Source organism: Dromiciops gliroides, chromosome 2, assembly GCF_019393635.1.
Source record: "Dromiciops gliroides isolate mDroGli1 chromosome 2, mDroGli1.pri, whole genome shotgun sequence".
Taxonomy (NCBI): domain Eukaryota; kingdom Metazoa; phylum Chordata; class Mammalia; order Microbiotheria; family Microbiotheriidae; genus Dromiciops; species Dromiciops gliroides.
In genome coordinates this window covers 16,154,568-16,179,731 of record NC_057862.1, presented here as the reverse complement: position 1 = coordinate 16,179,731, position 25,164 = coordinate 16,154,568, and the positions used below count along the sequence as shown (strand labels likewise).

General features: G+C 38.7%; 1 protein-coding gene across 1 annotated transcript in view; it reads left to right on the top strand.

Annotated features, from left to right (window-relative positions):
- PCDH15 (protocadherin related 15) overlaps positions 1 to 25,164 on the top strand; it is a 2,141,593-nt gene that overhangs the window by 1,787,546 nt on the left and 328,883 nt on the right. The window contains exon 19 of the mRNA XM_043982395.1: positions 14,925 to 15,057. Coding sequence (XP_043838330.1) covers positions 14,925 to 15,057 — 133 coding nt within the window. The remainder of the gene's footprint in view (positions 1 to 14,924; positions 15,058 to 25,164) is intronic.

The following is a 25,164-nucleotide window of genomic DNA, read 5'->3' as shown; positions in this document are numbered from 1 at the left end:
CAATCCCACTTTTAGGTCTTTTTCCCAAAGAAATCATGGAAGGGGGAAAGGGACCCACATGTACAAAAATATTTATAGCTGCTCTTTACGTGGTAGCAAGGAATTGGAAGTTCAGGGGGTGCCCATCAATTGGGGAATGGCTGGACAAGTTGTGGTATATGAATACAATGGAATACTATTGTGCTGTAAGAAATGATGAGCAGGAAGAGTTCAGAGAAACCTGGAGGGTCTTACGTGAGCTGATGATGAGTGAGATGAGCAGAACCAGAAGAACATTGTACACAGTATCATCAACATTGAGTGTTGACCTACTGTGATGGACTATATTCTTCTCACCAATGCAATGGTACAGAAGAGTTCCAGGGAACTCATGATAGAAGAGGATCTCCAAATCCAAGAAAAAAAAAAGAAAGAAAGAACTGTGGAGTATAGATGCTGATTGAACCATATTATTTCTTTTGTTTTGGGTGCTGTTGTTTTTTTTTTTTTCTATTTTGAGGTTTTGCATCACTGCTCTGATTCTTTCTCTTGTAACAGGATTAATGCAGAAATAGGATTAATGTTATTATGTGTATATATATGTGTGTGTATATATATATCTATATGTATATGTATAGATATATATAGATATAACCTATATCAGATTACCTGCTGTCTAGGGGAGGGGGGAGGGAGGGGAGGGAGGGAGGGAGAAAAATCTGAAATTGTAAAGCATGTATAAACAAAAGTTGAGAACTATCTTTACATGTAACGGAAAAAATAAAATATCTCAAAAAAAAAAAAAAAGAAAAAAAAAAGAAGTAGACAATCACTGGAAGTACTTTTCTTGAGGTGGCAGAATGAAAATCTCCAACTAAACTGGGGCTTCGAAAATAGTTATAAATGAACAGCTTTCAGAAAAGAGAAAGATAAGAAATGTCTGCAAGATAAGCACAAAAGAAGACAATACAACAACAACAACATCAACAAAAGAGGGTGCTCTATTGGTACCAAGCTCCTCTTGTCATCCACTCACAAATATGCCTCAGTGATTGCTTGTACCTGGGGTCAGTGACTGAATATAATCATTACTGAGTTAATAATAAAAGTTTGAGGCAATCTATTAGTGGGGCAGTTAAACATCAGCTGCCTTCATTGGCCTCTCATAGTGGAATCTTTCCTCAACAGTGATCCATCCAGTATCTTCCACAGACCCACAGGGAAAGGTTCAAGGGTTAAACTCACACTGGAAGTAGTGGGCATAGTGGAAGTAAAGAGATTTAGATTAGCAAGGGAAAATCACTAATGCACTGAGGAACCAATTGAAAATTATGGGATATGAAGATTCTAGGATAAAATTGCAGAAGGCAATAGTTCCAAAATAACCTTAAATAAGAGAATGGCCACAAAGATTGCAAGAGTGAATGAAAAGCTTCATTTTTTAAAATGAAGAAGGAAATAAAGAGGGGAATAGGACACGTAGAAAAGATTCTGGGAAACTTTGAAAAGCAGTGGATTCTTTGAAGGACCATGGAAGAAGAAAAACTCAGAAATCCACTGACACAATAAAACTATTATTGGAAAATATATGTAAAATGGAAGGAAAAAAATTTAAAATCTGCTATCAAAAACATCTCACCTTGAAAATAGGGACGAGAAAGATAATTCAAGTCTCATAGGGTTGGTAGGAGAGCATAAGAAAAACCAAAATAAAAATACTTTCTTTCAAGAAAGCATAATAGAAACCTGCACAGAAGCATTAGAACTGGAGGGAAGAGCATAGAATAATAGAATGTATGCCAAGGGTAGAGAGCAACCCTTGATATATGATAGCTGGAAATGGAATTTTCAAGATTGTAATTTCTTAGGTCAAAAACAAAATATTCCAGGAGTTTAGGAAAATATTAATTAACAACACATAGACCTCAATTTCCTTTTTTTTTACAATGTGCATATTATAATAGATGATTTCTGGGGCCATTTTTGTATCTATTATATAGTGATCTTCCTATGAATCCTTGTAAATTTGTTAGATTCAGATCAGGCTCTGTATCGACTGATAAAAAAATAGTATGGTATCATATGAGATGTCAGAAAGTAAAGAAGATAACTTCTACAGAAGAATACCTAATTTCAAAAAGTTGAACACAATTCTAACTAGATAATGAAAATAGTGGTGTTTTTTTAACACAACTGATGTCTTCCAAATATTCCTGATGAGAAAAGCAGAATTGCGTTTTCATGGGAAGGGCAAATATAAAGGATAAAAGAGGGGCAGCTAGGTGGTACAGTGGATAGAGCACTGGCCCTGGATTCAGGAGGACCTGAGTTCAAATCCTACCTCATATATTTGACACTTACTAGCTGTGTGACCCTGGGCAAGTCACTTGACCCTCATTGCCTGCCCCCCCAAAAAAGGAAAAAAAGAAACATAAAATAAATTAGCAAGTTTGAATAAATGTAAAAAGGAGGTTATCTTTCAGTAGTCCCTAGTGGTCAATGTGTGTGGAGGGGAGAGAATATGAGGGAGCCTTGATGGGAGTCTAGGGTTAAGTTAGAAGACAATGAATGGAGAGCCTAAGTTCTGTATTCTTATCTTTGGAATGTTCTATGACGAATGCAGGGGGAAATATAGCGGAGAGTTGAATAGGATAAAAGGGCCTAGATAATTTGTCATCTGCATTGTTTGAAGGAATACTCATGTTGATGGTCACATTAGGTATTTATGTACTACTTTCCAAATTTTATGTTAATATCATCTTGGAGTATAAAGGTTATTATTCATAGGTCATAATGACCTTAATAGTGATTAATAATAATTTCTATTTTGAAATGATATAGTACATTATGTATTTTAAATCATTTTCATGCATATTACTTAATTGACTAATGTGAGTTAGTTACTTTCAACTCTTTTACAGAAAGCAAAGTGTTATATAGTTGATTAATCTTATACAAGATGACATTTATTAGACAACTAGTTAACTCAGAGGTCTGGATCTGAAGTCAGAAAGACATAAATCCGAATATACCCTCAGACACAATACCTGCAATACCCTGAGCAAATCACTCTTTACCTCAGTTTCCTCATCTGTAAAATTTAACTAATAATACACTAACCTCCTCAGGTTGTTATTATGTGGATCAAATGAGATAATACCTGTAAAGCCCATGGCCAATCTTAAAGTGCTATATAAATTATACTCTATTATTATTCTTATGATTCACTGTAGTTATTTATTGATAGACTGATAGGTGAGTAAAATGACACTCATTATTCTCACCATCCACATGTATTATCTTATTGCAAGTGCCTTACTATAGTGGTAGTCATCAGGAAAAAAGAAGTACCTACCTAAGAGTAACTATCCCAATTGTAAAGTCTTCTTCCCAGTGAAATACCAGATCACTTGAAGAATAAGAAGTACAGTTATAACTAGAAATTGCTTGGGTTTTTTTTTTTCACTGATAGAGGGAGGTAGAATGTTGAGAATTCCCAGCTCCATTCAAATCAGATTCTTAGGAAGGTGGTAGCCAAGGACTGAAAAAAACATTGAATTAAATGCATTTATAATGTTGATGCAATGATTTCATCAGTATAAGGGCATCCTGGTGTGGAAGCCACCTTCATTGACGTCGAATGACAAGTTCATCTATGATTCATTATTGTCTTAGTGAATCAGCTGGTTTATTGATAGATGTGTCCTAACTACATTGGTGTATATACACATGATAGAATATACCCTCCTTGAGGGTAAGGACCATTTCTTTGAGTAATTTGAATTCCAAGCACAAGCAGAGGGCCTGGCACATAGTAGGTATGTAATTAATGCTGATGATTGACTGATTGATTGGTAGGGTAGTCCATGTGTTTCTGAGACAAAGCTTGAATCTTAGTCTTCCTGACTAACCCATTTACACCCTGAAAAATCATTTTGGACTTATGCTGACTCTCTTTTGCCTATTTATGAATATACACACACACACACACACACACATATTCAATACAAGTTCCTCAAGGACAAAGGTTGTCTCATTTTTGCTTTGTATTTCTGTAATTCCATAGTGCCTAGAACCTAGTAAGGTACTTATCACATTCTTGGTGATTTATTGATTATTTGTGAAGCTATCTTAAATGAAAACTATCCCTAAGGAGAGGGGGAGAAGGAAGAGACACTGTCCTTGGGGAGTCAGGAAAATTTCAGGGGAGATGAGTTTGCAACTTCCATCACTTGGATCCTGAGTGGGAAGAAAACATAGGGAAGGGAAGGTCCAGTTACAAACCTGTGGGTTGTCTGTCTCTGAGCACAAAAGCAAAGCAGGCAGAAAAGATCATAGGTGATTTAATTCTTCTCCCCAACTTTTATCTGACTAGGGACATTTCTCTGTTCAACTTGATGGAATGCGTGTTATGCCCACATCTGCACTGCCTCATTACACATTTCCCACTTCTCTGTCCCCATTTTCCTTTGTTTATACATAGAAGCACCGAAAATGATGACGAGAGAGCTTGGGTCCAAAGCCAAAGAAGCTTTGGTTGTATGCTCTAAAAGGAAGAATCCTCTTCATTGAGTCAAGAATCTTAGGGAATTACACATGAGAGCATGTGTAAGATCATGAGTATTTTATAAAATAGGATAGAACTCAGATTTTCCTTCAAACTCTCCCTTCTTCCAAACTTTGCTATTACAGTCAAGGACACAACCATCTCCCCAGTCACCCAAACTCAAAACATAGGTATTATCTTCAACTCCTCACTTAACCTGGCCACATTTATCCAATCGGTGTCCAGATTTTTTTTTTTTTGTACTCTCACATCTTTCACCTACCTTCTCTTCCCTCTATGTACACCAGCACTAGCTCAGTACAGATCTTTACCACTGGACTATTTCAGCAGCCTTCTGGTTAGCCATCCTGCTTCTTTCATCTCTCCTGCCCCACTCCAGTCATTTCCCCACTCAGTTCCTTAGGCAATTTCTCTAAAGGACAGCTTTGACCATGTCACCACCAGCCCTACTCAGTAAATTCCAGGTGCTCCCTATTCCCTCCAGATTAAATATAAAATCCTTTATCTTGAAATAAAAGCCTTCTGCCACCAGGTCTCTCTTACCTTTTTAGTTTTCTTACTCTATAGACTATTTGTGTCCAAGCTGTGATAATGCCTTTGGAGCTTGGACACACAGTCCCTTGAGCCCAACAAAGTGATGCTATTTTGGCCCTCTGAGAGCCAAGAACAATAACCACCCAACTGAGTCTTCTTCCTCTTTCCTCCCATCTCAATTCCATGCCTTTTCACTGCCTATCTCTCCTGGAATGCTCCCTATCCTTACTTCTGTCTCTTGGCTCACCGTGTCCTTTAATACTCAACTCAAATCTTAACTCATGAAGGAGGCATTAACTGGTGGCCCTCCCTCACCTCTGACCCATGCCAATGCCATCCTTCTGATTTCAAATCCTGTTTTCACTGTATCTATCTTTTATATGCATTTTATTGTTTTTGTTCTGTTATTTAGTGGTGTCCAACTCCACATGACCTCATTTGGCGTCTTCTTGGGGAAGATACTAGAGCAGTTTTCCGTTTCCTTCTCTAGCTCATTTTAAATATGAGGAAAATAAGGAAAACAGGATTAAGTTACTTGTCCAGGGTCACAGTGTCTGAGGCTAGATTTGAGCTCAGGAAGATGAGGCTTTGTGATTTTAGGCCCAGCATCCCATCCCACCTAGCCACCTTGTGTCTTATGCCTAGCTTCCCTAGTTCCCCAGAGAACTGAATATTGTCTCTCACATTAGATGTCAGATCCTTGAGGTCAGGTACCAAGTTTAGGGCTTGATTTGAAACTCTTATGCTTAGCAAAATGCCTGGCCCATAGTGTGTTTGTTGACTGCTGTAGTTTTGATTCTCATGATTATTGATAATAAGTTGTTGCCAATAATTTCTGCAATTCACTAGATCTGAAATTTCATGAGTACTCCCTCCAGGTTTGCCACTTGACACCCATCCTATATGACTTCTCTTCTTGTCTTCCCATAAATCAGCCAATTGTCCAGAATCAATTTTTAAGCTTCAACCATTTTCTTGGTGTCCCGATAAAATGAAGTCAGACAGTACATAAGCATGTATAAAGTACCTACTATGTACTATGTACTATGCTAAACAGTGGGAGATACAAAGAATAAGCACATGGATAGTTATCTGTCTCTTGGTTTCTATGAATTGAGATAAATCTGACTGTGAGACTGCTGAGGTTTAAAAAATTGATTCCAGACAATTGAAAAATAAAAATAATTCTAAAATAATAATAATAAAAATACATGGGCTAGTTGGCAGCCATTTTATTTCACTTTCTTCCTGTAAAATAATAGTAATTTTAGGAAATCAATCCCAAAGTTTTTATGAAGGAAACATTTTGCAAAATGTATGGCCCTATAGAAATGCATAGTATCATCAGAACCCTCGCCATGATTTTTGTTGTTGTTACTTTTACTATTAACTGTATACTGAATGGACATTTGAGGCCATCTAGTTCAAAGCTCTTTATTTCATAGAGAAAGAAACTGAGGACAGAAAGATATGGTCACACAACAAGTACATAAGAATCCCCAGTCTTCATATATGAAATCCAAAGTGTTAATGAAAAATTTTTCTGGTTGTGTAGCTTACTTTTGTATAGCTATCTAGGTGGCTCAGTAGCTAGAGTGCTGGGTCTGGAATCAGGAAGACGTGACTTCAAATGAAACCGCAGATACATACTACCTGTGTGACCCTGGGCAAGTATCTTAATTCTCTTTGCCTCAGATTCCTAACATAAAATGGGGATAATGATAGCACCCACCTTCAATGATTGTTGTGAGTATTAAATGAGATAATATCTGTAAAGTACTCAACACAGTACCTGGCAGATAGTGAGTACTATATACATATTATTTATCATCATTATCAATTGTGTAGTAATAATAACAGGCATTTATATAGTATTTAAAATTTTTCCCATTCGATTTACTGAGCTTCAGGACCTGAGTTTGAATCCTACTTCGGCTATTTAGCGAGGACCTGTCTGATCTTGGGAAAGCAACTTTACTTCTCTGGGCCTCAGTAGATTGGATTAGGTAATGTCTAAGTACCTTTCGAACTCTATAGCTAGGATTCTATAATTCTCACAAAAAAACTCAAGGCTATAAGTACTGTAGGTATAATTATCCCCATTTTATAGATAAGGAAAGTAAAATCAATGAGGTTAGATGATTTACATAGAGTCACATTTGGAATAAGTGTCTAAGTTCCTATTCAAAATCATGGAATATGAGAGTGGAGAGTAACTGCAGTAAGCCAATTCTTATTGTTGTTGAGTTGTTCTTAATCATGTCTGACTCTTAGTGACGCCATGTAGTGTTTTTTGGTAAAGATATGGGTGTGGTTTGCCATTTCTTTCTTCAGCTCATTTTATGGATGTGAAAACTAAGGAAACAGGGTTAAATGACTTTCCTAGGGTCACACAGCTGGTATGTGTCTGATGCCAGATTTGAAATCAGGAAGATGTCTTCCTGACTCCAGGCTTTGTGCTCCATCTACTGTGCCACCTGGCTGTCATTTAATGCAACCTATATGTGGAAGAAACACTCAGTATAATATACCTGAAAATTGGTCATTCAACTTTTGCTGAAGCACTCCAAAGAGGAGGAAATCCTCATTCCAGAAGCACTTCGACCCATTTAGGGACTGGTCAACTCGAAATCCAAACCCAGCTGTCTAATACATCATGCCTTTGGATTATCTATGCTTAGCAATGAGAAGACAATCATATCATATTTGTATTGGAATCTAGCAGTGCCCATGTCTCCCCTATCCTGAGGAAGGGAAAACCCCTTCAGTTTATGCTTCCATCCCTACTATCACCCCATATCCCTTCTGCCTTTTGCGGCTACGCTTCTTGCAAAATCCATCTATCGTAGGTCCCTCCACTTTCTCTCTTCTCAGTCTCTTTTTACCACCTTGCAATGTGGCTTCTGACTTGATCAATCCGCCAAACCTGCTTTCTCCAAAGTTACCTACGGTCTATTAGTTGCCAAACCCAATGACCTTTTCTCAGTCTTATTTCTCCTTAATCTCTCCATGGCCTTTTCCATGGCTGACCATTCTCTCCTCCTGGATACTCACTCATCTCTAGGTTTTGGGGACACACCTCCCTCCTGGCTTTCTTCCTGACTCTCTGACCACTCCCCTCAGCCTCCTTTACTGGATCTTATCCTGGTCATACCCAGTAACCATAGATGCAGCTCAGGTTTCTGTTTTGGACCCTTTTTTCTTCTCCCTCTGTATTATTTCCTTTGGTGATCTCATCAGTTCCTATGGATTTAATTACCATCTCAATGCTGATTATCAAATCTTCTACACCCCCATCAACATGTACAAAATTGAACCATTGTCCTTCCTTTAACCACAAATTACCACTGGGCTCACACTTCTACCTTCTTGATTGGTATAGAGAGCAACACCATCTTCTCAGTCCCTCAGGCCTGCAGCCTAAGTGTCGTCCTGGACCCCTCACCATCTTTCACCCCTCATTTCCAGGCTGTTGACAAGGCCAGACAATTTCACCTTTGTGACATCTCTTGAATTATGGACCCTTCTCGCTTCTGACACTGCCCCAACTCTGCTGCAGGTCCTCATCACCTCACACCCGGACTATTGCGGTAGCTCCTGGTGGATCTGCCTGCCTCAAGTTTTTGCAACTTTATCCATTGTCCATTCAGCCATTAAAATGATGTTTCTAAAGCACAGCTTTGACCATGTCAACCCCCACCCAACTCAATCAACTCCAGTTACTCTCTATCACTTTCAGGCTCAAATACATAAATCTCTGTTTTTTTTTTTTTTCAGTCTTTCATAACCTAGCTCTCTCTTACCTTTCCAATCCCATTACACCTTATTCCCCATTATATATTCTTTGATCCGGTCACCCTGGACTCATGGTTATTTCATGCATTAATCACTTTATTATTTCACTTTCACCATCTTCAGCTATTCCTCATACCTGGATGTACACACACAAATATATATATATATATATATATATATATATATATATATATATATATATATATACACACACACACACACACATACACACATATATGTATATGCACATATACACACACACATATATATATGTGTGTGTGTGTGTGTGTGTGTATGTATGTGTGTGAGAGACAGCACACTTCTTTTAAGTCCTGATTAAAATCCCATCTTCTATAATCTTTCCCCAATGCCTCTTAATTCTAGTTCCTTCTTCCTGCTAATTATTTATTAATTATACTCCATTAAGCCTATTTGTACACATTGTTTGCTTGTTGTCTCCCACATTAGATTGTGATCTCCTTGAGGGAAGGAATGTTTTGTCTCATTTTTTTTTTGTGGCTGGCACAGAGTGGGTACTAAATAAATGGTGTTGATTGATACTGATTTGTAGTAATTAATCACCTTTACAACACCCTCACTTAAGGGATTTGTAAATCAGAAGTAAACATGAAAAAAACTATACAAAGTGGTTCTATCCATCTTTAATCATAAAATGATTGAAACAAAAAGAAGTAGTAGATTAAAATATGTTTCCACCGATTGGGGTTATAATGTATACATTTATAATTGATTCAAATATGAAAACTAGAAAGGAAGCATATAGAGCAAAGTGGCAGTGTGTAATTGATTGCCAAAAGTGTCTATGATGTTCAAAATACGCTGATTGAAAAAAATCCTCAGCATCTAATGGCATGAGGCATAACTACAAGTTGAAACAAAGATCAGAGACTTCTGAACATTTGATGTGTCAGTTTCTACATTTATTTGTTTCAGCTCCACTTTGTTTCTATCATGGTCATGATGCTGTTCTTTCATTTAGATAGGAACTTAAAACAAATTCTCAGTGTAGTGATGAACATTCCCTTCCTCCTCTCTGTAGAAGATGTCAAATTTCTTTTGCATTTAGGAGAGAAAATGCATTGCCCTGGAGTTTTGCTAACCTCCCTCCCTATCTTTGCAGGCACTACTTTTTACAGAGATTATTTGGGGAACTTTGATGTATTTGAATGTATGCACTGAAACACAAATAGAAAGAGGAAGAGGAAGCATTCCTTTTTTTTTTGAGAGGCAATGAGGGTTAAGTGACTTGCCCAGGGTCACACAGCTAGTAAGTGTCAAGTGACCTGAGGCCAGATTGAACTCAGGTCCTCCTGAATTCAGGGCCGGTGTTTTATCCACTGCGTCACCTAGCTGCCCAAGAGGAAGCATTCTTCTCAAGGCTGCAACCCCAAGACTTCCTCTACCCTGTCTAGATCTTCAACCTAAAGCTTCACTCCAGCCCTGACCCTTCAGCACTGAGCTCTCTCCCTCTGATTGGATGACTCCTGCCAGAACTGGCATTTAAGGACATCCAGGACAACCGTGTCTCATTCCTCTCCAGGCTCTCCTGAAGACATTCTCTTAGACCCCCATACCCAGTACCAATTTTTCCCCTGGCCCCCTTTTTTTAACTCCCTTTTCTGTATTACTTTTCCGCATCAGAATTTAAGCTCCTTGAGGGCAGGAACTTATGTGTGTGTGGTTGTTTTTTTTCTTACTCACACTTAGCACAGTTCCTGGAATATAGGTTTTTGACTAACTGATGGGGAATGAGATCTCTGCCCTATATTAGAAAAGTAACAAAGTACCATTGACAAAGGGAATGAATGGGCCAGGGATAAGACTAGAAAGAAGTAGAGTGCCCCAGAATGATGGATATCGGACAAAGGTCACAGAGATGGATTGCGATCTGCATCATTGGATGGACTAATCATCTTACTAAGACCATGGCTCTATAGATGGATTGAAGAATGGGTAAATTATACACACACATCCTATAGATTCAGCACTTAGAACTTAGGCAATGATTTTGTGCTGTTCATCAGGTGGAATTATTTATTTCTCACTAGATTATCATCGAAGGAGACGCGTTGCTGCAGTGACTTAGTGTGCTGGCCTTGGAGACAGGAAGAACTGGGTTCAAATTCTCCTTTCAGCATTTACTAGCTCTGTCTATATGCACATTTCTTAATCTCACTTAGCTTTTATTTCTCCTTGTGTAGACTAGATATTGATAACACCTTAAAGCTCCTGCCACACACGGTGGTTGTGAAACTCCAGTAGAATCATGAAGATAAAGTGTTTTGGAAATGTTCAAGTTTTAAATTATGGCATTAGCCCAAAAAACAAAGCAAAAATCCAAGTCTTTTACTAAATTAATATATGAGATCACAAGCCATGAGAGGCATTTCTGGGCTTGAGCTCAGGAAGACCTGGGTTTAGGTTGATGTTTGATACATTTGGAAAACTGGTTGGAGTCTCCTAGGGATCCTTTGCTGGTCCTAAGGGCAGGATCCTGGTATATTGACCATAAACAGCTCTGAGTCACAGTTCTAGGATAAAGAGGAGCACTAGCACTTGTGGCCATAGGGGATGAAGGACTCTGGTAGCAGTTCTAGGGTGGAAAGGAGTAAGAGTGCTTGTGGCTATAGGAGAACAGGGTACCTGGTCACAATTTTAGGGCCAAGAGGAATTCTAGAACTTTTGAACATAAAGGGACACGTTCCCTTCCTGGGTAAAGAACAGAGCACAAAGAGCATTTTTCCTTGGATCATACAACCTTGGAAGAACTGAAAACTTACAGAACCCCCTGTCTCTGAAAGCAGCAACATAAAAAAAAAAAACTGAAGTTTGTGGTAGTGCCCTCCCCACCTGAGTTGCAGAGCCTAATTTTAACAAAAAGTAAAAGGTCAGGAAGTAAGGGAAAATGAGCCAGCACCACCACAAACAAAAAATAATTTTTTGTGGGTAGACTGAACCAATAAAATAAAATTGACAATTCTACTTAAATGAATTTACTCATTCAGTGTCATACCAATAAAACTCCCAATATTATTTTATAGAAATAGAAAAATTAAAAAAAATTCATTTGGAAGAAGAAAAGGTCAATAATATCACGAAAGTCAGTTTAAAAATATGAAGGAAGGTTGCCTAGCAGTACCAGATTTCAAACTGTATTACAAAATGGTAATCATTAAAACAATCTGGTAATGGCTAAGAATAAAGTAGAGTAGATTAGGTACACAATACATGGTAGTAAGTGACTATAGAAATCTATGAATAACCCAAAGATCCAAGTTTTGTGGACAAAAACTCACTATTTGAAAACAATTACTAGAAAAAATTTTTAAAAAGTTTGGTAGAAACTTGGTATAGGCCAACATCTCACTCATGCCATATAACAAGATAAGGTCAAAATGGGTACATGATTTAAACATTAAGGATGATTACATAAACAAATTAAGGGAGCATAGAAAATTTTATCTGTCAGATCTATGGACAAGAGTAGAATTTTTGACCAAACAAGAGATTGAGAGAAGCATGAGAAGTAAAATGGATAATTTTTATTATATTAAATTGAAAAATGTTTTATAGAAACAAAATCAATACAGCCAAGATTAGAAGGAAGTCAGAAAATGGGGGGTGGGGGGGTATTTACAGCAACTTTCTCTGATAAGGGCCTCATTTCTCAAATATATAGAGAACTGAATCAAATGTATAAGAAAATGTATCATTACCCAATTAAAAAGTCGACAAAGGATATAAAGAGGCAATTTCAAAAGAAGAAATCCAAGCTACCCATAATCATGTGGGGAAAATGCTCTAAATCACTATTGATTAGAGAAATTCCAATTAAACTAACTCCGAGCAACACTTCACACCTATCAGATTGACTAATGTGACAGGAAAGGAAAATTATAAATGTTGGAAGCCATGTGGAAAAATAGGTACACTGATGTACTGTTGGTGGAGCTATGAACCAGTCCAAATATTCTGGAGGGGAAAAAATGGAACTGTGTCCAAAGGGCTATAAAACTGCACAACCTCTGATGCAGCAATCCATCTACTGGGTCTGTATTCCAAAGATACCAATGACAAGTAGAAAGTACCTATACGTATAAAAATAGTTATAGCACCTCTCTTGCATTGGCAAAGAATTGGAAACCGATTGGATGATCATCAATTAAAGAATGGCTCAAAAAGCTGTGGTTATGATTGTTTTGGAATATTATTATGCCATAAGGAATTATGAGCCGGATGGTTTCAGAGAAACCGGAGAAGACTTATATGAACTCATGGAATGTGAAGTGAGCAGATTCAGGAGAACACTGTTACACATAACAGCAATAGTACAGATTAATCTACTATGAATGATTTATCTATTTTGATCAGTACAATGAACCAAGACAATAATCATCCCTGATTTTATCTACACTCATTTTATGTTTTTCACTGCTTTCACAGATCCATTTGCATATATTTTGTACAGGATTGTCTCTGTACATATGTTTGTTTATTTTTAAGAGAATATAGTATTCTGTAAGGGTAAGAAACTGTTTTATTTTTGTCATTGTATCCTAGGGTCTATAAGAGTTCCTGGAACATGGTGGGAATTTAATAAAATCATGTTAATATAAAAAGAAAAGGGAAATTCTCTCCACCTTCAGAAAAAGAACTAATAGATCTGAATGCATAATAAAGGATTTTTTATTTTTTAATTTGTTCTTGGTTTTTTGGCAACATGGGTAATATGGAAATATGGTTTGCATTATTCACATGTATAACTGATATCACATTTCTCAATGGATGGAAGAGGGAAGGGAGGATGGGAAAACATTCAAACTCATTTAAAAAAATTAATGTTAATAATAAATAAATAACATTTCAAGGCCATAAGTGTAAGGACACGGTCAATACTGCATCAGTAGAGGGAGTTTCCCCATTGGTCAATGAAATTTCAGGTTTGGATTAAAATAAAAGTAATATATAATGCAGATAGATTGAAACACCCAATTGATATTGAGTATAAAGTAGCAAGTTTAAATAGCATTCAGAGGCAATATTTTATACTTCAATTTTGCTTTTAACTTTTTGTATAATCTGGTAAAATTATATGTTTTTAGAAACTTTTTGTTTTATTCAGAAATAAACCTTGTTTTATATACTTTAATAATCTCCATATTCTGACTACTGAAACATCGGCACAATTTCCTATGTGTCAGCAAACTAAATAGCTCAACGTGTCATTTCCAAAAATTTTTGAGCATGTTTTCAATTAACAAACATCGAGCTTTTCTCTCTCTCACTGAGATAGAGACAAACACAGAGAGAGACACAGAGACAGAGAGATTTTGTTATAAATATGTATAGTCAAGCAAAAAACAAATTTCCACATTTGTCTTATTCAGAAAAGAAAATGTTCTGACCCCATAGTATGATGGCAGACAGAGGACTTACTTTGTAATTGCAGGTTACTGCGTGAAAATATGGCTTCTGCTAATAGCTGCCTTATGAGACTTTGGACAAGCTCTTTAATCTTTCTGGGTCTCAGTTTCTGGTCTATGAAATCAGAGGGTTTGACTCCCTGGACTCTGAGGCCTACTTGAGCTCTACCTCTGTTATTCTCTGTATACCCTCAGAAGTCTACTTTAGAGAAGTTTAGTTATTAGTCTTACACATTCAGCCTAAGAATTTCATTGTATGACTGGCCATGAGAGTTGATTCTTGGCATTTCAGTAACAGGGAATACATCTTTCAGTAAAAATAGATTTACTTGGTTAGTTGGTTTGTTTTTCTCCTTAAATTCTTATGTGCTTTTGAATATCCATATGTTATGCTCCACTCTTATTTATGTGATGTCAGGAGAATGAGGAAGACCCCGGCTCGTTGGATGGACCTCAGTATCACTTTCTCCCTATAAAAGAATAAGGGAGTTGGATCAATAGCTACTCAAGTCCTTGCCAACTCAAGTTCCAACTACCCAGTCAGTTCTTCAACATGTTCCCAAATGTAAGAGATTTTATCTGCCCTTTTTTCTTTTTCCCTGCAGGGATTCCATTTGCACTGTCTATATTGAAGTACTTCCTCCTAATAACCAGAGTCCTCCCCGCTTCCCACAGCTGATGTACAGTCTTGAAGTCAGTGAAGCCATGAGGATTGGGGCAGTTTTGTTGAATCTCCAGGTACGAAGTTTGGTGTCCATGTCATAACTTGTTATTCCTAAATGAAAAGCAGTGGTTTATAGCACTTCATAGGCAGTAGTGGGTAATCTGGTGAAAATAAATAAGAAGGCCTGGCTTCGAATCCAAGCTCTTCCTCTTGTTGGATCTTCTCAAATCACTTTTCCTCTCTGAGCCTCAGTTTATTTGTCTGTAAAATAAAAGGGCTCTTTCAATGACTGCTAAATTCTTTTATAGCTTCAAATATTTGATCCTATGACCTATAAGATGTAAGGAACTGCTGTCTATGATTGTAAAAAAAATCTAAAAGTGTGTTAACTCATATGGAATGGAAATTCAGCCTGAGGAGAGATCTGTAATCATGTGGGTGAAGTATTTTGAAGTGATTTCTTTCTGCTGATTGCGGCCACTGTCAAACTGCTCCAACCAGCAGGGCTCCGCTGCAGTCACTGCAGGAGAGAACACAGGGTTTGCAAAAACAATTATTTTGTATTGAACAAGGATTGCTGTCCTTCATCTTTAAAGGCAATATTGCTGTTGGTCATTTCTGGACCTGAGTTTCTTTGTATATGTAGTGTTCATTTAAGTGCATCATAAAAAATTGTAGAAAAGCTGGCAGAATAAGGAAACTTCCCCTCTGCTCTTAATTCTTTGTAGATGAGTCCCCGGATAGTGAGCACATCTTGATCTCAAAGTTCTCTATAAGTAAAATGAGAAACTTGAATTACAGAATCTCTGAAGTCTCCCTAGATCTAACATTCCCTACCTTAATACTCTATTTTCTCACTTACTAGTTGTGTGACCCTAGCCAAGTCATTTAACTTTCATTGCCCCACAAAAAAATAAAAATATAATTAATTAATTAATTAATTAATTAATTAAAATTTTTAAAAAATACTCTATGTTCTGTGATCTCCCAGCTTGGACATAGTATGTTCAGTCTTCTAACTCAGCCATTCTGTGTGTTCTCTGTCACCTCTAACGTTTAATGTCCCTCAGAATTCTCTCTCTCTCTCTCTCTCTCTCTCTCTCTCTCTCTCTCTCTCTCTCTCCCTTTCTCCCTTCCTTCCTTGCTTCCTTTCTTCCTTCTTCCCTCCCAGCTTCTCTTCCTTTCTTTTTCTTTCTCTCTTTATTCCTTTTGTCCTCTTCCCTTCCCTCCTTTCCACTCCCCTTCACTTCCCCACCTCTTTCTTCCCTTCTCCTCCCCTCGTTTTCCTCCCCTCCCCTGCCTTCCCCTTCCTTCCCTCCCTTTTCCTCCCCTCCCCTCCCTTCCTCTCCCTTTCCCTCCTTTCTGTTCCCTTCCCTGACTGGGTTTCCCTATCTCACCTGAGCAGAAGGTGCAGAGGTCACTCACAGCAATCCCATCGCCCACCCAATAAAGATGAAAACCTAAGTTTTAACCTACTCCATTTATTTAGCAGAGGATGGTTCTTCTATTCTTCAGTAGCCTCATATATTACTTCTGGACTTAGTTTGACATTTGATCAACTCAGCACACCTCAGCTCAGCACGTCATAGTGTTCATCATCATGCCTGGCTTCATCCAAGTTGTAAGAAATCTAAGTTCTGTGTTTTGAGGGTTCTTCCAGCTCTGACATTGCATATTCTAAGATTCCTTCCTAGTTCTGACATCTTTTATTCTAAGCCCCACTCCCACAGCTCTGACATTCTATTTTATTTCAACTAATATTTCTTCCAATTCTAAGATTCCTTATTCTTATATCCTTTCAAGTTCTAGCATTCCATTTTCTTACAGTAATTTTGGTATTCTGTACTCTAAGGACCTTCTAACTCTTATAGTCTAAGATCTAAGATAGCTTCCTGTCCTGCTCTTTTATAAGAGCCTTCGAAGCTTAAGCACTCTGTGTTCTAAGTTTCCTTCTAATTCTTACATTCAGACTTCTAAAATCCACTCCAGCTCTGACATTTGACATTTCAAAGGATCTTCAAGTTTTGCCATTCTAAATCCAGAACAGAGACATCTACAGATGTCTTTAGAGAGATACGGTAATAGAGTCAAATATCTATTAGACCTAGGTCTTATCTCTATATCCAGAAATATCTATCTATAGATATCTATAGGCAGGAATAGGCCAAGATAGCAATAGCTAGAGAGTTTATATCTAGATCTCTAGAGATGTAGATATAGGCACAGGCATAGGCATAGGTGTAGACATATAATCTCTCTCTCCCCTTCCTTGACTGTCACATAGGAGGAAATTTTAATCAAAGATTTTTTTGGAGCCCAAGCATTTTCCTTCTTGAACCCAATTATTTGATTGATACCAAGTTTGGGCTTACTTCTTAATGAGTACTGTGTGTGTGTGTGTGTGTATGTATAGACATAGACACTGTGATGATTGGAATGATGCCACCTGCTGGAGACTTACTGTAGGAAAGCTCCGCCATGAGGAGAAGGCAGCTGAGGACAAGACATGGGGCTTTTCTTTGGCACCAGGAAGTGGTGTTTGCTTGTGGGAGGAAGAATCTGGTGTTCTAGCTCTCTTATGTCAGGAATCTAGTGGAGAGCGGAGCTAAAGATGCGCTCTCCCTTTAATAGATCAATGAATCTAGACCTTTCTCTCTTCACCAAAGTCTTATTTTCCATATTAAATGCTTAAAAGTCTTAACTCTTGCTAAAACTTATAATTTATTGGTGACCACTCATTAGATATTTTAGACAGTATAACTAGAATTTTAGACCCTTACAACATAGACAACACATATACATACACATGCTTATACACGTGCGTATAGATATCTGTGTATATACACATGTGTGTACCTACATGTCTTCATATGTGTGTATGTAAACATGTCTATATGTACATCTAGACATACCAAACAAAAGGAGAATAAGAAATCAATGTAGGAAAAGATGCCCTGGTGTGTGCTACAGTCATTTGTTTCCTGAATGCCTTTCTAGCACTTCTTGTGCATGTGTGAGACAGTGAATTTAAGAGGGCAGGATCTTAGCAAGTCATTGTTCTATAGCTATTAACCCCAAAGTTAAAGTATTTCCAATTCCTGGGGAGCTTTCTTCAGACAAAGCCCATGGGAGACAGAGTCATCCCAAACCTTGTGATGCAGCTCCCATGTTTACAAACCTTCTGTGTCTTCCTGTTGCCTGTAGAATGAAAGACAATGTCCTCTGTCTGGATTGCAAGGCCTTTCACAGCCAGACTTCAACTCCACTTTGCAGGCTGATTTTAAGGGATCCCAGAAGGTCCCTAGTTGTATCATGTGCTGTCCCCACTCAGTGCATTCGCTCAAGCTTTTACCCAAGTGGAGACAGTTCTCACACTTTCCTAAGCTCACAGTGGTAGAGGTGGGAGAGACTTAAGGCCAACACCTTATTTACATATGAGAAAACAGAGACCCCAGGACTTTAAGTTCCCTACCCAAGCTCACACAAATGGCAAGGGTCAGAATCAGGATTTAAACTCAGGTCTTTTGTCACCAAACCCAGCCCTTTTCACCACTGCCCTGATTTCAGCCATGAAACCCTACTAAACACTTTCTCCTCCTTCAAAGGCCCAGGCTGGGCACCATTTCTTCCCTGAAGCCTTTCTTAATTATCTCACTTGAAAGCTGGATTTCTGTCTTGAGATGTTCCTCAAACACTCTCCCAGCATCTGTCCTTTGGCCTATCAGTTTACCTACTTCTTATTTTATACCCCACCCACCCACCCAAAACTTATTTCAAAATAAGGGCTGCATATGTCTATCTCACTGCCTTGGGCATCTCAGGACCTTCATAAATGTACATTAAATTCAATTCAAAGAAAGTCTCATAACCTATTAATGAATACCAACATTAATACAGTGTTCCACTAAGCAGTTGAAATATATCATCTCATTAAATAGTTAGCATTAATTGAATACCCACTATGTCCTTAGCATTGTGGTCAATGCTAGGGATAAGAGTATGAAAAAAGAAAGACAGTCCCCATCCTCAAGCTATTTACAATCTAATGGGAGAAGACAGGATAGGAAAGGAAGCTGAAAAGTTGGGGAGGGAGAAAAGTAATCGTGAGCATCAGGTGGGAAATGAAGAGATGGCTGGTCCTTGCCTCATCCTGGACCTTCCAATCAGAGGACAGGGAGGGAGCACTGCTGAGGTGTGAGTGCCAAGGGTCATTCAGTCTCGAAGGAGTATGATAAAGAAGTTCAAACTGTTAAACCTCATAACAAAAATATTAGCTAAGTGCTGTTATCATTCCCATATTACAGATGAGACAACTGAGGCTATAGAGAGAAAAGTGACTTGCTCAGGTTCATCATTAGGCAATGAATTTAGAAGTAGAGGGGATGAGTTAAAATCTTAGCTCTATCACGTTACCTTGTGACATCAGGTAACTTCCTTCCTTCTCTATATTGCAGTAACCTGTCTTTGGGGGAAAAAAAAAAAAAGAGGTTTGGGTCAGATGACTTCAAAGGTCTCCTCTCATAATTCTGTTAATTTAACAAAGAGCTTTTATATGTATAAAATCAACATCATCCAGTATATACAGAAGTCCCATAATTATTTCTTATAATTGCCACATATCACCAGGTAACCCAGTGTAAAGAGGGTAGGATTTGGGTGAAGGAGGAAACTGGGTTTGAATTCAGGCCAGGACACATATAAACTATATTGTGGGACCAAGGGGAAATCATGAAATCCTAGAATTTTAAGGCTGGAAGGAAGCTCAATTAGTCCACTTAGTGTGTGTGTGTGTGTGTGTGTGTGTGTGTGTGTGTGTGTGTGTGCGCGCGCGCGCGTGTTCCAGATAGCACATTAAGGGGAAAATAGAAAAAGAAAACACTAACAGTTGTTCCAAAATAAGCACTTCGATTTTCTTCTACTTAGTCCGACCTTTACCTGAAAAATAATTCCCTCTACAAGACACCAACCTGTGCTTGAATACCTTTGGGAAGGTATTTCCCACTACTTCCTGACATAGTCCATCCCACTTTTGGACAGCCCTACCATTAAGACTTCGTTTGCCTCTCTGCTCTCCTCCACTGAGTCTCAGTTTCCTCATTTGAAAAGGAAAAGAAAAATACTACTCCCACTACCTGCTTTTGAGCCTTGGTCTGAAAAAGGACTTTGCTATCTTAAAAGACAGTATAAAAGTGAATTCAGGAAGCAGTAGAAAAACATATAGTAGTTGAATAATCCTAATGAAAGGGGGTGAGTTGAAAGAAAACCCTTTTCAGCAGGTACACTGTCTATGGTGTGGAAGCTAAGAAAATAGTGAAGATGACATGTCTATTGAACCTTTGTCCTCTTTGTGGAAGGAAGAGAAAGAGTGATGATTGCAGCAGGCTGCTTCTATTAGGAAGAGCCAGGAGAGCTTATCAAGTCATTTTTCGGAGGCCGCCACGTACCCACTCTCATTCACAAGCCACTGAGATTGAATTTGAACCAGTGACCCCCAAGTCGAAAAGCTTCTATCAAATTACTCATCCAGAGACCTTGGATAATAGGTACCATTAGAGGCACTGAGAGCTGCCTGGAGTAAGAACCTCCAGGCTACTTTATATGATCCCTGTCCTGCCCTCCTCAGATTCATCACTGGTCCATTTAGACCATCAGTGCTTATGGGGCTTGGTTTACAAAAGGAGGAGGGAGGGATGGGCTCGGCCTCTTTGGAAGAAAATCAAAGTGCTTATTTTGGAACAATTGTTAGTGTTTTCTTTTTCTATTTTCCCCTTAATGTGATATCTGGAGCACGCGCGCGCATGCGCACACACATACACACACACACACACACATACACACACACACACACACACACACACACACGTGCACATGAGAATCCCAGCCCCTATTTATCCGAGAAAATATTTTTGCTCTGCTTGATTTTCTTCACTGTAACATCCCATTGTTTGGCCTGGCTACAATGCCCTGATAATGATGACTTCCTGCTGAGCACAACAGCATCAGATACCTGACTTCTCAAAATGGGTCACCCTGCAGCGTGTGTCTGGTGAGATTTTCTGATACATTCGGCTCTCTTTTAACACTATAGCACCCATGATGGGAGTGCCAGACTCAAATAAAGAAGACCTGAATCCAAGTCTCATCTCTGACAGAGATAAATAGGCTTATTGATGTAGGCTTGGAAGAAACCTCAAGAAGTAGCTAGTCCAGCCCTCTTATTTTTCAAGTGAGGAAACTGAGACTGAGAAGGGTTAAATGGCTTGTTCTGAGGTACACAGGTAGTAACGAATGCAGGTCCCCGGACTCAAGAATTAGTTTGTTGTTTATTTTTCCATTGGTTATACTCCTTTATCAGAAATTTAGAGCTGGCTGGTAGCCCTCAGCATGAATCTCTGCCCTTTTCTTGGGCATGGGGATGACAGTTGTCATGAGCTCTTTGGGAGATGTGTAGATAGATGTCACATCATCTTTGGACATTTCTTCTTTGTTCCCCATCTAAAGACCTAGGGTATACTCCAGCTACCATGCAAAGCACTGAGCCTGTAGAGTGAGATACTCTTCTGAGAGACTGGGATGGAAGAGGAGGGTAGTTTTAGTAGGTTGAAGATCTAGGATGTCACATTAAAGGAGGAGCTAGAAGACATCGAAAGAAGAGGCAGGATGAGGGAAGGAAAGACGTCTCTAGTGTTTATAGTGATTTCAGGGCTCCAATGACAAGTCCCTCATCTACTTCTACTTTCCTTATGTCTGCCTTTCAGAATCCTCTTTCTTTAAAACTCAACTCAGGGGGCAGCTAGGTGGTGCAGTGGATAGAGCACCGGTCCTGGAGTCAGGAGGACCTGAGTTCAAATTTGGCCTCAGACACTAACACTTATTAGCTGTGTGACCCTGGGAAAGTCACTTAACACCAATTGCCTCACCAAAAAAAAACAAAATACAAAACAAAACAAAAAATCCTCAACTAAGGTGCTGCCGCCTCCTGGAAATCTTCCCTCATTTCCACCCCACATGTCCCCCCATTCACCCAGCCAAAACTCTGCTCTCTCTCTCTCCGCATCTTAAAATCCACCTAGTGGATTTAAAAAATCTCTCCTTAGCACCGGCCCTGGAGTTGGGAGGACCTGATTTCAAATCCGGCCTCAGACATTTGACACTTACTAGATGTGTGACCCTGGGCAAGTCACTTAACCCCAATTGCCTCACCAAAAAACCCCAAAAAACCCCCAAAACTGTAATGATTGGAATGACGCCACCTGCTGGAGACTTACTGTAGAAGAGCTCCGCCCATGAGGTGAAGTTCTTTGAGGGCAAGACCATGTGTCTTTTCTTCAGTGTCAGGAAGTGATGTCTGCTTGTGGGAGGAAGAAGGGGGAGCCTGGCGCTCTGACTCGCTCTCTTTCCAGAGGACTCTGGTGGAGAAGGGAGCTAGAAATGTGCTCTCCCTTTAATAGATAGGAATCTAGGCCTTTCTCTCTCTCTTTACTAAATGCTTTTTCTCCTTAATAAATGCTTAAAAGTCTAACTTTTGCTAAAGCTTATAATTTATTGGCGACCACTCATTAGATTTTAGACAGTCTAGCTAGAAATTTTAGCTTTAACAAAACACAAAACAAAACAAAGAAAACCCAACAAAAAACCACTCCTTTGCCACATTATTCCCTGTTGTTCTCATATGCATTGAAGTTGGATTCTTACTCATATGTATCTCTGCTCCCCAGAAGAATGTCTGTTTTTTTAGGGACAGATTCCATTTCCTTTTTTTATCTTTGGATCCCCAGCACATAGCTCAGGGCTTTACAGGTTGTAGGGAGGGGCTTTATAAATGCTTGTTGAATCAAATCACCAAGTGTTTCTTTATGGACTTGGAAGAAATGAGTAGATAATGTTATGTTCAGGCCTTAAACCTTTCAGTGGTCATTGTGGAACAAGGCCATACAAGGTCCTACTCAGATTACTTTAGCAGGAATATAGTTATTGAAAATATGTTATTTTCTTACTGCCAACCTTTGGTCATCCATGAAAATGGGGAAGATTTGCCAGACATATCAGAGCTGCTGACAGGGAAAAACCTGTATTTAGTCAACACAGACATCTCAGCTGATTGGCCTTTTCTGAGCAAGTGCTACCTGTTTCTATTTCATTCTTATGTTATTAGGTATATGGATCACTACACACACAGAAATACACATATACACATCTATTATTTGAGACTTCTTAGACATAATTAAAGAATGTGTGCATATATGTATATGTGTTTCCATACATATATGTACACATATATGTATATGTGTATTGTGTGAATGTGAATATATGTTTATATAGATGTACACATATTTTATTGGGGTATTCACATATTTCTTTGTGTGCACATATATGTGTGTATTTGTGTATTGTGACGTTTAAAATCTAATTGTGATGTCTAAAAAAATCTAATGTGTGGTCTCCTTAAATTGGAATCTTTAGCACCAGTCTTTGGGCATTAAGCATTTATTAAAACATACCAGGTATTCATGTGGAGTTCAGAAAGTTAAGAAAAGGCCTATCTAGCCTAGAGTTCCAGCCTGGTCGGGTTCTTCCTCAAGTCCTCAGCCAAAAGCCTGCTTCTATCATGAACTCACCAGCAAACTGAGTATGGACGCTTTTTATAGGTCCAGAACATGGGTGGTACTTACACACTGCTTCAAGCTGGATTGGTTAGTGTCATCAAAATCCATTGTTCACTGGACTTGAAGGTGGTCTCGAGTTGAGTTCAAAGTCCTTAGCTTCTGAGAACAATACCTTCTTCTTTTTTTTTTTTTTTTTGGTGAGACAATTGGGGTTAAGTGACTTGCCTACAGTCACACAGATAGTAAGTGTTAAGTGTCTGAGGTCATATTTGAACTCAGGTCCTCCTGACTCCAGGTCCAGTGCTCTATCCACTGTGCCACCTAGCTGCCCCAAGAACAATACCTTCTTCTTCTTTTTTTTTTTTTTTTTTTAGTGAGGCAATTGGAGTTAAGTGACTTGCCCAGGGTCACACAGCTAGTAAGTGTTAAGTGTCTGAGGCCAGATTTGAACTCAGGGACTCCTGACTCCAGGGCTGGTGCTCTATCCACTGTGCCACCTAGCTGCCCCAAGAACAATACCTTCTTAAGGGCTAGCCACATGTGCTTACAATCTAGTTAACTTGAAGTAAGCTAATCAGCAAAGTCAATAACTATCACTTAATTCAATAAGTCTAGATTAATCTCCAGGTGAGCCTTTGAGTATCTGCCAAAATCCCATTCTTTTCTCATAGTACGTACATATGTATGTACCTAGGTGACACAGTGGATGGAGTACCAGGTTTGGAGTCAGAAAGACCTGAGTTCTAATCTGGCCTCAGACAATTACTATCTGTATGATGCTAGACAAGTCATTTCACTCTGTCTTACTTTCTTTATCTATAAAATGAACTGGAGAAGAGAATAGAAAATCACTCTAGTATCTGCCAAGTAATCTCCAAATGGGGTCATGAAGAGTCAGACATGACTGAATACATATAAATATGTATGTATGTATATGCACATATATACATATATATGTGTTGTATATATGTGCATATGCACAGAAAACATATATATATAGTTAATCATTGATCTACAGTACATGATGGATGGTTCTTACCTTCTAAGCTGTTCTACTCCCTTTTTAAAATTGGGAGCCTGCAGTTCTGTAGTTAAAGTTATGTGGAAGGAGATTTGCCTCACAGAGTAACCTGTATTCACCCCTTACTCAGGGTATGAATCCATCATTTTAGTTGTATCTTCCCTTCTCAACTTGTATGGGCTCATTAGTATCATTTCACCCTCATCACTCCTCAAATGTCACTCATACTACCATTCCAGGGTTCTCAACTTAGTTGTTCTTTTTTGAAATTTGCATGTTTGTTGCCCCCGTCCACCCTTAGTTTCTATTGAAAGGATAATAACTTGAGGATGCCTATTTTCTTCCTGAGTTCAAGTGATAGTCTTACCAATTATTCCTTGCCGATGTCACTGGGGCATTTGGCAATGGTCTCTGGAGCAACATTTTCTCCTTGATGGGTTTCTGCATTCATGTCTCTGATCAACTTGATTATTCTCTTGAGAAAGATGCCCCATCCCTTCAGCCTGAAAGTTAGCACAGCATTCGTAGCCCCCAAGACCCAATCATTACTTTTA